Below are 13234 nucleotides of genomic sequence, written 5' to 3' on the forward strand. Positions count from 1 at the left end.
CATGTAATCCCGCAAAGCATACTGGGCAGTATTTTGTGTCTGTTATGCAACTGAGTTGGGCCCAAGTGCCCCTGCCTCGCTGATCCAACTTAGATCTCCTAAGGAGCAGCCAACCCCTTGTACTATCCAACCTGATGTCTTCCACCTGTAGGCAAGTTGACCCTGTCTCTCTTTTAGCTGATGCCACAAGCTCGCTTATGCAAAAAGCCCCAAAGAATGCCATTATGAAGGCTTCCCCGAACAGCGAGTACTCATATGGGTTGTCAGCCACTGCTTTTAAAGCGTCTATTAGCACCACCAGCTTTGCAAAGTCTATGAGATGCCTCCTGTCCTGTTTCTTTCCCTCAAGAAGCCTCCAACCACTCATGGCAGCTCTGATGTAGTGAGAGGCTGTGGGGTCCTTGCCTGTTTCTATTTTCAAGAAATACGCTACTGCCACCAGGTGGGCCTTTGCCCAGGACTTCGTTTTCTCCTGCTGGTATGCCCATTTGATGAAGCGTTCCACTGCTTTAGCCGTGGCCTCACTGTCCCCCAATGACTTCAGCCCCCCTACTGGCATCAGTGACGTTACATATTTGCTGTAGCACCTGTGTGTCTCTGTCTTGAGTGCATTATCGTCTAGTTGTGACCGGTCCGCTCCGCCAGCTCCTAAAGCTCTTTCGGAAAAGGTGTCACTGTCTGCTGGGCCTCCGGGGCTAGTCTCTTGAGTTTGTCCATCTGGGAACGAGAGAGTGCATCTGCCAGTAAGTTCTTTATGCCCTGGACATGTCTTGCCCTAACTTCAAGGTTTCCTTCAAGCTGCAAGCTAACCAATCACCTCAAGAGTCTCAATGTGTCCGGGCATGTGGCTGACCCTCTGTTAATGACTATGACTACCCCTTGATTATCCAACCACAACGTGATTTTCATGTTGCGCAGTTTATTCTTCCAGATTGTCAGGGCCACTACTGCGGGGAAAAAACTCCACCTGTCTGGCCATTTCCCTGTGCACCACTCTTTGCCAAGTATCACACCAAAACTGCAGCTGCCCACTGCATCTGAGAATAATGCTAATTCTTTAGCTGTTACCCATACTTCTCTCCAATTAAGGAGTAATTAAGGAGTCCACTAAATTGTGCCAGAAACGCATCCCACATGGCCAAGTCATTCTTGACCCCAGCCTGAAGTGGTGGTGTTTATCACGTAGGCCTGCTGTCAATCTGCTCAACTGCCTTGCGAACACTCTTCTAGCTGGTATGACCCTAGCTGCGAAATTCAGTTTGCCAACCATTCTCTGCAGCTCTCTAAGGTTTGATTTTTCTCTGCCACAAAATGCCCTGATTTCTTCCCTTAATTCTTAGACCTTACCCTCTGATAGCTGAGTCGTTCCTGCCACTGAATCCAACTCAATTCCCAGGAACACCAGGGCTGTAGCTGGTCCTGCAGCCTTCTCTTTCGCTAAAGGAACACCGAGTTCCTTTGTTCGATTTTTAAAAGCCCTCAAGGTGCTTGCACATTCACTTGTCCCTGCTTTCCTAGCAAATAGAAAGTCATCAAGGCAGAGCATCTTTCCCTTGTGCGAGTGCCGCCAGTGTAGCACCCACTCTAGAAACGTGCTGAACTTCTCAAAATATGCACAAGATATGGAACAGCCCATTAGCATGGCCTTGTCAAAATACACTTCCCCATTGTGTTGAAAACCAAGCAGATGGAAGCTCCCTGGATGTACCGGTAAGAGGCGAAAAGCTGACTTGATGTCTGCCTTTGCCATCATTGCTCCACTCCCTGCTGCCTTTACCATGTCAATAGCATTTTCTTTCATGGCGTACCCCACTGAACATGAGTCAGGGGGAATCCCATCATTAACTGACACCCCTTCTAGGAGTAATAGGTGGTGTATAAGTCTATATTGGCCTGTCTCTTTCTTTGGGACCACTCCTAATGGAGAAATAATTAAGTCTTTGGGGAAGGATAATAGAAGTGGCCCCTCAATGCGTCCCAGCTGTCTTTCTTTTTCTATTTTCTGTTGAACCACCCCTGGGTGCTCTTTTGCAGATTTTATGTTCCTGACTTCGCCCCCAGATGGCTGGCCCGTAAATGGTATCAGAAAACCTTCAAAACCTTTTACCAGTAACTCTGCATCCTCCTTAGTGTAATAAATGTTAGCTAACCTCCTGAGCATGTGCGTATTGATGGGGAATTTGGCTGGCCTAACACTTAACCAGATGTTTGTCTCCCCCTGCATGGCTCTGTTCTCCCTAATGTATCTTTTTTCTCTCCTTATCCATTTGGTGTTTACTCCGCTTGCAGGCTGCCACTGGGTGATCTCCACCAAATCTCTGGTGGCCCCCTGTCCCCAGGCCCATTTTATGGGTTAGCGCAAAGCGCTCCGTCTATTTTGTAATCTCTTTGGGCTTCAAACCACGCCCATGTTATGTCAGTCAATTACATTGGTTCGTGGGCTTGCCTTTTAAAAGACGCTTGCTATCATTTGTGAAAGGCATGCATACGCCATGCCTTTTCCCATGTTTAGCCCACCTACACAGCACTGGTAAACTACTAAAACATGCGAGGCTGATGTTTTAAGCCTGGGGTCCGGACTACTTTATCTGTTTATTTTCCACGCAGCACAATCGCGCTGCATTTTACATAGTGCGATTGCGCTGCGTTTTTTTTCTTTACAACGCTAATAGCTCTAACTCGGGCAAATGCGAGACCCATTGCATTGAAAATGCTCGTTCTATTATGCCAGGATTTGAACTTGTGAAATTTCTTATACTTCTCTTGCTTTCCTTTGTAATATGTGTTCCGAAAAGGGTGCTCACCCCTTCCAGCCCATGATCTGACTTCCTTGGCTATTAACATCTTATGTATGTAACTAGAAACATCTTCCTCATTCCACTCCATCTCAGGGTGAGCTTACATTTTTAACCTAAAACTTTTATCATATTCCAACCAAGCATCTTCTGGAAATTGTCGGTGTGCCTCATGTATCTTAGATTCGTAAAGCCAGAGGTCCAATTTCTCAACAATGGCACATACCATAATCCTAAATGCATCCAGCCAATTATCAAAATACCTTTCCTTCCTAACTCTCTTCCTCTCCCATCTATCCTCTTCATTTTTTATCGCATGCTGTGAGGTCTAACCCATCAATCTGTATTTCGAGGAGAGTGAATGTCTATGAACTCTTTCCTTCATATTCTTTCTTTCACTTTTAGTGGGAAACAGGGCCTTGTGTATGTCTCATGTGGCTTCCCCAGAGATGAAAGTGGCCCTTTTTTCCCTGTCTTCTGCCTCCACTCAGTTGTGGGTGACCCAGCACTCCCCTGTTTGCGCCTGTCTTTCTGACCTTCTGCTCCCTTTCCGCAAATGGATCTTGAGTCTTCAAACCTCTCCCCTTCCCACTCCTGACTTAACGCAGTTTCCACTAAATATCAATGGGGCGAAAGATTTCAGGCATTCTTTTACTATTGTGCTAATATGCTCACCTTCTGACTGCTTCACAGGTTTGCTGCTGCTTGTATCTGGTTGCATCTGCTCCACCTCATCTTGATGATCGCCATTCCCCTGGTCTTCCATATTGTCGCTTGCTACTGCCCACTGCTGCTGAAAAAACATTTAGGAAAAAGTCTAATTCCGCTGAATGCTTTTCTCCAAGAGTTCAGTGTGTTGCCTTACCTGGCAAGAGCAACTAATCTTGTGTTGTTGCCCAAACTTGCAGAGTAAGTAAGTGCCGCCTTTTTAACCCAAGGATTCTCTAGGGAGGCAAACAATCCTGACCCAAGACTGATCCCACGCTTTGCAAATTGTTTGGCAGGGGGGAGTTTGTATGCTGAAATGCCCTCCTTGTTTATCACAACAGGATCTTGTGCCCAAATGCCTGCTGCTCAAACGGCATACTATCCAGGCTGTCCTTTTATGCCCCCTGCCATACCGTGTTTGTGAGATTACTCACCGCTTCCTCGATGAGCGCACTTGTCCCTTTAAGGGAAAAGAGGCTCCCCCAGCCTCGCCAGGCAGCCCCGTAGTTAAGTGTGTGCATCCTGCTTCCGAAGCTGCAATGTGTCTCCGCCACACTGTGTAGACGCCTTCCGGCTCTCTGTTTGACACGGGGGTCTCTAACCTGTGGAATCGTTTTGCCCTACAAGGCAGTCCTCCACCGCTTCGGGTCACTATTAAAAACGGGATGGCAGCGCGAGCCAGCAGCGTTGTCACCACCCTCAAGCATGCCACTCCAGCCTAACCAACAGATCCACAACACCGGAGCTTCCCTGGGGAAAGGAGTCGCAGTGAATACACCGGTCCTCCAGCTCCCCCTGGTCCTTACTTCGCGGGTTCCCACTGTTTGTCACTGGAGCTGCCCTGGGAGAGGAGTTGCGTCGCTGTGAGTGCAGCGGTCCTCCAGCCCTCTTAATCCTGGTTGCTGCAGATTCAAAAACAGGCTTCTCCAAACCAGAGTCTGTCACGGTCTGCACGTCTCTTACCGCTGTAGGCTGCAGTACCTGGAAGGACACCTGGGTTCTTACTGGTTCTGGACTGGCCATGATAAGGGTGACCCCTTCTAGTAGTCTCGGTGCTGCTGACTAGAAAAAAACGCTAAGGCAGACCATACCCTCTAGAAGGAGTCCCAGAGGAAAACCCCAACGAATAGGAAAAAAACTCTATCACAGGCACTCCTGAAAAAGAGGAAAAAACAATGAAAAATGCAAATATAGAAATCAAATCCGCAGGGAAAAATAAGCAGGAGCAAGAAGAAAAGTGGAGTGAGGATCACCACGAAGACGGAAGTGTTTGCAACGCAAGGAAGGAGGAAACTGCAGTGCTTATATACCATAAACAAGAAGTGACAAAACAGGAAGAATGTACAGCACCATCTTGGATTGGGGAAAAGCTACATAGAAAAGAATTGGGAAAAAAAAACAAGTAGAAAAAGAAAAGGAACAAGGCATGCTGGGAAGACAACCACCACAGCAGAAGACAATATGGAGAACCAAGAAGAAAGAAGACCTGAAGAAAAGGAGGAAAAAAGAAGAAAAGAAAAAGAACCCAAGTAAGGTAAGTGGGAAGTGAAAGTCAGGGAGGCTGCCAGGGGCAGAGGCGTGAACCAGAGCACGAAATGTGCCTCCAAGGCCGCACTGTGGCACAAAACACCAAGAAACTGCCAGAAAACGGGCCGCAGCAGTTCCTGTGTCCCAAAACGTGGACTGCCGGCCTATCCACGGCCTGAAAAAGGGACGCTGTGGTAGTCAGAGAGTCACGTCGCTGCAAAATTCGCAGCTGTCATGCGGGCCACAGGTAGGTCGCTGTTCTCTTTTAAAATATAAAAGCAATGCCTGTGATCGCCTTTTTTTTCATTTTCTTCTTCGCTGTCCTCTTTGCACCGACAAGCGCTGTTCCCGATTTTTGTAATAACCATTGGAGTGGACAGTGCACTTTATAAACCCCCCTTGCATTGTCCCCCTCTCGCAAAGATCCCCCCTGACTCCTCAGTAAGTGGTTCTGAAAAATACACCACCCCTATTGGTCTCCGACTTTCGTGCCTCACATCTTTGGCACGACTCCCCAAATAACGTGCCAGAGCCCCCCGGGGTGTCCTTTGAAGTGGATGCGAACCAGCCAAAAAACGGTCAAACCAGTTCTTGCGGATCCAAGGCAGCCATTATGGCGCCGGCCCTCTATGCCCCCTTCGGAGGCAGCCTTCACAAAAACACAGTTACAGTTATCGCCTTTCAGTTGACCAACGCATGCCGCCTGTTCTAGAAATTAGACATCAGTTTGTCTCTCCATGATTCAACACGCACTTGCAAATCATTAGGTGTGGCTGATAACAACAAATGTATGAATGCTGTCATCTGTGCAGTCACTCATCTGTCTATCCATGCATGCATGCAGTCAGTCATCATCCATCCACTCAGTCGCCCATCTTGGCATTAATTAATCTATTGGTCCACACATTGACTCAGTCTTGTTTGACCCATTTTTCCATCTACAATATCTGACACACACCTGCCAATCAGTGAAGAGGTACTTTCAGTTGTCATTCAGACCTGTTGGCTTTGTTGCTGGTGTTTGTGTGCACTCTAGTTTGTGACCGCTGGTCTGCGAGGGAGTGGGGGTTGCCTTCGCTAGCGTGAGACAGGCTGCTAGTGCGTGAGTGGTGTCAGCAGACCGCTGCTGTCTCAGGCATGTGAGAATGCTTTCTGCAGTGTGTGAACAGTCTGTGGGTATGAATGTCTTAGTGTAACTGCTACTCTGAATGGGCTTGGGAGTGTTGTCCGAACGGCAGGATTGCTGGTTTGTCAGGGTTATAAGAATGATCTGGTTGTGTTTCTCGGTTACTCTGTGAGTGGGGTGGAAGTGATTCCGGTATATAAGGTGTTTTGCTTCCTCCTTTGTTTTTACATTTCTTTTTGTGTTCATTGTGTTTTTTTAAGACCTTGGCTGAGAATACATTGTGTATTTAATAAGTGATGAGCAGTTTTGCTCATGAAACAGTGTTGTGGCCACCAATCATGTGTAGTCCTCTTTCTCTGCTTGTGAGCCTTGGCAGTCAGCTTTTCCCTAGAGAGGCCTTTCAAAGATTGGGGAGGGGTTAATGACCAATGCTTCCCATTCGTTATTAGGGTTTCGTCTGCACAGCGCTTGCGAAATCGGTGGTATTTAAACAAGCACTGACAAAGCCAATATGTTTCGCCTATGCGAACATGGCTTAAACGAAAAAAAAAAAAAGTTCTACTTTAAAACGTTGCACAACAGCTCAGCGGCTGTGCAGCATTCAAAAAAACTATTGACAAGGCAAATAGATTTTGCATAGGTGAAACCTATTGGCTTTGCCAGTGCTTATCCCCCCACTGTGTATGAGAAATCCGTGAGCCTATTACAAGTAGTAATGTTACCTGTTTTGCTTTTGAAGTTTTTAAAACGCATTGTAAGTTGTGACTTTTCTTTGTTTCTTTGTAGATACTGTGTTTGGCAACGGCAAAGCATCAGACTACCTCCTGTTAGGAAACATTGTATATACTGTAAGTTTCTACGCATTTTATTTGTTTTCAATACTGTGTTTCGAATCGCAAGCCTATTTTAAGGTACCCATATTTGTTTGTAAGAATAGCTTTATCATTGTCTGGCACACAGTTTTAGCTGTTGCAACAAGAGCATTAGTCATCAATTCTTTAAAAAATAAGTAAAGAGAAAGAGTGTCTTTATATCAACGTTTGCAAAAACGAAAGCTATCGGAGGTTTCAAAGAAATCTTAGTAATTCATATATATTTCACAATCAAAGAAATGGCTGCTTCCCAACCCACAGTAAGGCTCTGTATGTTATGCATAAATTTGTATCTGGTTTTGAAAAACAGTTGCGATTTTTTTTAATGCATTTTTGTTTATTGTAGCTTCATAATACATTTTCATTGACTTTATTTCCACTTTAACCTTTCCTACCCCAACAAACTGTAATTTGAGTGTGTTTTCACAATACTTTTTTCCTTTGTGACAACATACCAGATTTCATTAAATTCTGCTGCCAACACGTTTACAATTTAGATACTTCATAAGGGCAAAGAATGAAATCTTACTGATTACAAGTATCCCTTGATGGATTATACTTTCTGAAACGTAAATGAAAACACAAGGTAGAACAAATTATAGGTATTCCATTTTATTGAAAACCATGATGCAAATATAGCTACTTAAGTGTGCGTAAGACCAATTAAGCATTTAATGGAATACAATTACAAGAGAAAAAGACATAGTAATAAAGGCTGACAACATTAATATAGTCACCATAGTATCATGTTTTTGGACTTATGTGTTGAGTCTTAAAGAGTTTGAATCCTGTTTCCTAATTTGCATTTAGTGACATTATTTCAATTAATCTGTCAAGTTCTTGGTTCTCCCATTATCTGGCTATTATGTCCCCTTTCATTTGAGGGAATCGGAGTACAAATTACCTATCAATTGGTTTTGTTTTAACTGATTATATCTGTCTTGCATCCTGGTACAGATATCCCGATGTTCACCAGATTAAGCCTCTTAAGAGAACTGCTTTTGCAGAACAGGATAAGACATGTAAACGAAGAAAATGGAGGAAATCTGATTTCTAGCTGGAGCTCTCAATGAGCCAGATTCTTCCAGGATTCTTTCACATGTTGCACGCCTATCTTAGTGTTGGAAATGGCCCTTTCTGCAGGGTTTCCCCTGTCTTTTTGGCTTCTGGTCTCCTTTTGTTTTGATCCTATGTTTAATTTCGTTTTTGCTGGCTTTAGGACTCTGGGCACTTTACCACTGCTGAACAGTGCTAAAGTACAAGTGCTGTCTAAGTATTATTGATGATTGGTTTATCCATGGTTTGCATATTTGATTTATTAGTAAGTCCCTAGTACAGTTCACAGTGTGTGTGTCCAGGGCCTGTAAATCAAATGCTACTAGTGGGCCTCCAGCACTGATTGTGCCACCCACAGGAGAAGCACTGTAAATCTGTACCCAGACCTGCTATTGCAGTGTGTGTGTATTTGTGTGTGTGTGTGTGTGTGTGTGTCCGTGTGCGCATGTAGTTTTAACTGCAGTTCGACCTGGCAAGTGCACCCTCTTGCCAGGCCCAAATCTTCCCTTTTACTACATGTGAGCCCACCCATAAGGCAGCCTCATGGGCAGGGTGCAGTGTATTTAAAAAGTAGGACATGTACTGGAGTGTTTTACATATCCTGATAGTGAAATACTGCTAACTTCGCTTTTCACTATAGCAAGGCCGATCTCTCCTGTAGATTAATATGGGGGTTACCTTGAAACATCTTTTAAGTGTAATTTACCATTGGGAACAGATAGCGATATGAAGTTTGGGATCTCTGAACTCACAATATGAAAATACATCTTTTGATGAAGTTGGTTTTTAAATTGTAAGTCTGAAAATGCCACTTTTAGAAAGTGGACATTTTCTTGCTTAACCGTTCTGTGCTTCTGCCTGGCTGTGGAATACACGTAGGGGTCAGGATGACAGTTGGGCTGGTTATGAATTCACTCAAGACAGTATCACGAAGGAAGCTGAGGTGTTTCCTGCATATCCTGATGGGTCTTCCTGGGCTAGAATAGTGGGAGAAGCTGACACTTGCACCTGAATAGGGCTGTGCCTGTCCTTACACAAAGCAGTCTCCAACCCCCTGGAGTGTGTCTGAGGCCAGGACAGGAAAGGTAGGGTCTAGTGCACTACAAAGACTTTCCTTTGAAGTTTGCCTACTTTAAAGGCTGAAATGAATATAAGTATTAGGCCTCTAAGACCACAACTTCAGAACACTTCTGGACTGAGGACATTCTGACAGGGAGAAGAGCTGGATGCTGTAGGAGGAACTGCCACTCCTTCTGTTGCTTTGCTGTTCTGGACTGCTGCTTGCTGCTTCTGCCTTGGGAGTGAAACAACTGGACTCTACATTCTGCTTTCCAAGGTTCTCCAAGGGCCCGAACTGCCTTCTATTAAGAAGTCTCAGTGACATCAAAGACTTCCTCTGCCACTGCTTGGGCTCTTCTGCTGAGAGTCCTGACTTGCCAAGTGTTGCCAAATCCAGTCCCTGGGCCCTTGGAAGTGGAAGTTGGTGACCTGAGAAAAAATCCACACACACGGCCGTTGCGGCAGAAAAAACTATGGAGCGCCTGTACTGCTGCTGAAAAATCGACACATCGCCTGTCTCGCAGCTGCGGATTTAACGCATCTCCTGCTTCAGCGTGGATTCATCTTTGTCGAGTGTCTGGATTTTCCATACTTCACCCCGGGGTGTCATTTTCTTCATCGATGCTGCACCCCATTAAGAATCCCATGTATCGCCTTTCCTGCGAGGAAAAGAATTGACACATCGCCAACCAGCCAGGAAAAGTATCAACGCATCACCCGTCCGGAGGGAAAAGAATCAAAGCATTGCTTGCTTTTCCGACCCATCACCTCCTTTGCGGCCTGCATCATCTTTGTTTTTGATGCATCCAAGGCACTGTATGTTAAAAGGACACAGCCATTGATTCTTCCGTATTAAGACTTTTAAACCTTAAAAAGTGATATTCCCTACTTGTGCATGTTGGATTTTTGTTGTTTTGGTCTTGTTTAACTCAGATTAATATTGGCTATTTTTCGAAACTGGTGTTGAGTGCTTTTGTGGTGTTTTCACTGTACTAGTGTGTGTGTGTCTGCGACTGTGTGTGTGTGTGTACACAAATACTTTACACCTTGCCTCTGAGATAAGCCTGACTGCTTAAGCGAAGCTAGCAAGGGGGTGAGCAGGATTTATCTTAGGTGGGTGACTCCTTTACCCTGGCTAGAGCGAGGGTTCGTACTTGGTGTAAACTGACTGCCAACGAGAGACCCTATTTCTAACACTTAGTCTTTAACATAACAAAAGAATCTCTCCCGCACGTCTCTTAACATAGACATAAAAGATGCAGGAAGGAGAACACGAATAGTAAAATATCTCCTGTTGCTTTAAAGCATCCCCAGACTTATATAGGAACAAAACTTGTGTACACCAAACCTTCCTCAGCCATAGTTAATATCCCCCTGTCCCTCTTTATCTTTCAACCTTTCGCCATATTGTCTGTTACGAGTTTGTTGCTCTTGCTGGTTGCAAGGCACTTTTGGAATGTTATCTCAAAGGGCTCACTTGAGACAGTAGATCATCATAGTTTAGTATTGATTATTCTAAAACTCTGCATGTGAGTGAAGTTCATATTTTAGACATGAATTAATTGGACTCACAGTGGCCTTTTCATACAGCCCACAGTCTTCATTCAAGTGTTTGTATCAGTGCTTCAGTTGCTTTCAATGTTACAGTCATAGGTGCCAGATTTTCAGGCCACCTACTTCTCTAATATGATTTTTTCGCAAATCATAAGTAGATTGTGGCAATCATTTATGAGCTCACAAAGTATGAAAATTGTTGGGACCCCTGAATAAGAGATATCATTGGAGTTTCAAAGCATGCCAACTTAAATTGATTTTAAGAATCCTTGTTTCCCCTCTAGGGTGAAGCAAGGATAGGTGCATCTTTGTCAAGTAATGTAACTGTCTCAATTTAGAGCTCTGCTGCTTCATCAAGGATTGTAATTGCACCTGAGGGCATGCTTTATTTTGAGGTGTTCATTTTTGGGCTTGCCTTAGGCTGAATAGTTCGAAATCAAAGTGCATGTTAGAGAATGTTTAGGAAACTTGTCAGCCCTAGAGTCCCCCCCCCCCCCCAATCTCTTCATCTGCCTTTTTTAATGGTGTGTGTTTCCATGCCTCAACAAGCTCCCCTGTCAGGTCCCTTCTGTTAAACCTGTCTGATTATTTGCCAAGAGGTCGTGCTTTGAGTGACCAGCAGCAAGAAAAAGTTTTAAATCAGGAGAGAGCCTTTTGTCTTTCAATTATTTACTTTGCTTTAATTTCTAATGTACCCATTACTTCATCTTTAAAATTCAACCGCAGATTTGCAAGATGTTAGCACATGTTCCCTTGTTCTTTCTTCACGTTCTTTTGTGTCTCAATTCATCTTTCCTCAGAATAATGCCACTTCCTTGCAGTACTGAAGGGACCAGAGCAATAAAGTAGTAGCTGTGCTTTTCCAGCATGGGTGGCTAATCAGACATTCATTTCTGATTGTTACTTCTAACCACAGACTCCTACCTTAAATATCCCCCAAGCACCAAACTGGATCCAACCAATTTTCCAACAGTGATCCTGTGTGCAGTTAGGCAGCTTTGTCTGGCTCCATTCTGACTCCGTACCGCCCCAGAAGTGACGCAACAGAGCTACATATAAGCACCGCTATGTGTGCTGATTTCTGTTCTTTTCTGTATGTTCAGAAGCAGACCCAGAGCTCCACTCCCACCCGTGTCTGTCTTTTGCCGCCTTCAAAAAACTCTTCAACAGTGTGCTAGGGAACGATATGCCCACCAAAATTGACAGATTCAAGGTGTGCCTCCACTGCAGGAAGCAGATGTTAGTCGCAGGCCAGAACAATCTATTACTTTGGTGCCTCTGTTCTAACTGCAACTCAGAGTCATGTGACAAATGTGCCCTAATGCACCTGAAGGCAATTCGAGACCAGGAGGGGAAGTGAAGTTGTACATTGCCGAATATAGGAGGTTGTGGTTTTGACACAGGTCCTGCTCCCCCTCTAAGATGTAGATCTGGCATGGTCACTGAGCCATTATTGTGACCACTCTACTACCTGTTCTAAATCATGTGGTAAGTCGCTGTCCAAGCACAAGTATTAGAAAGCAGAGCAGAACTTGGCTTCATCCCACCATTCTTACTCCCAAAAAAAAAAAAGGCTCTAGGGTGTCCGGATTTGAGTTACACTCACTCAAGGTCACTGAACATGGAACTTCTACCTCAGTTGGTCCCAACATGCCCAGAGTTCTCTGGGCCATTGCTCACCCAGCAGCAAATCTAAGTCTTCAAGGAGGCTTTGTTGCAAATCTTTATTGTGCTTCTGGCTCCCCCTGGTGTGCTTACAGGCCCAACAGTACCAACAGATGGGTTACAGCTAGTTGTCCCTCCCCCATTGTCATCTACCCCTTTGGGTTCTGTTACCAGGCTTGTGCTGAGCCCAGTACAGTCTTCCACTCCAGCCCTGAGATTCAAGCCCATTCCCCTAACACTGGTACCAACTCCAACAATGCTGATTGATTACCTGCTGCCGACTTCCATGTCAGACCACAAGATGAGGTTGGTCCCAACCAACCTTGACTGATGTTTCGCTATGAAATCACAAAATCGAACCAGTTGTCGTGCAGCCTGACTCTAATCAAGTGTCTCTACTACAATGCAACTATCAGAAGAGGCTTTATGTTCTATTTGGTTCTAACTCTGATCCTGTGCCAAAACAGTGTGCACCCAGGAAACTGGTAATAATCATGAGGAGTATGGCTCAGTCTCCCCTCATCATACTGCTGATGGCTGACACCTTGACTTACAAACCTCTAGTGGGCTAGACGGCTCCCCTGGAATGAATCTTGTCTCATCATAAAGACCACCAATGGAAGAAAGGGCCTCCTTTGCAGTTGTGGTTCAGAAGACACCTGTCCTCTTTTAAAATCATGACAAGTGCTTTGACACAGACTCTGCGGTCTGTGCCAGCTACATCAAAGCCCTTACTTCAATTCAATGATTCGTTCATGGATACCTTGATGACAAGCTGGTCAAAATTGTTTTGTTGTTCTAGTGTCATTCAGCAGTTAGCCATGCAACATAGGCATGTGCTGGTTAATTTAGATGTTCTCACAAGCAGCCTA

General features: G+C 44.8%; 1 protein-coding gene across 5 annotated transcripts in view; it reads left to right on the forward strand.

Moving 5' to 3' along the window:
* The window catches only part of ATP8A1 (ATPase phospholipid transporting 8A1), a 944803-nt gene that overhangs the window by 709675 nt on the left and 221894 nt on the right, over positions 1 to 13234 (forward strand). For all 5 annotated transcript variants that reach the window (XR_011194335.1, XM_069201769.1, XM_069201775.1 and 2 more), the window contains one exon: positions 6943 to 7004. Coding sequence is in view for 4 of the 5 variants with exons in the window: in XM_069201769.1 (XP_069057870.1) it covers positions 6943 to 7004 (62 nt within the window). In the remaining variant the exon portion in view is untranslated. The remainder of the gene's footprint in view (positions 1 to 6942; positions 7005 to 13234) is intronic.

The sequence above is a fragment of the Pleurodeles waltl genome, chromosome 1_2 (genome assembly GCF_031143425.1).
Source record: "Pleurodeles waltl isolate 20211129_DDA chromosome 1_2, aPleWal1.hap1.20221129, whole genome shotgun sequence".
Taxonomy (NCBI): Eukaryota; Metazoa; Chordata; class Amphibia; order Caudata; family Salamandridae; genus Pleurodeles; species Pleurodeles waltl.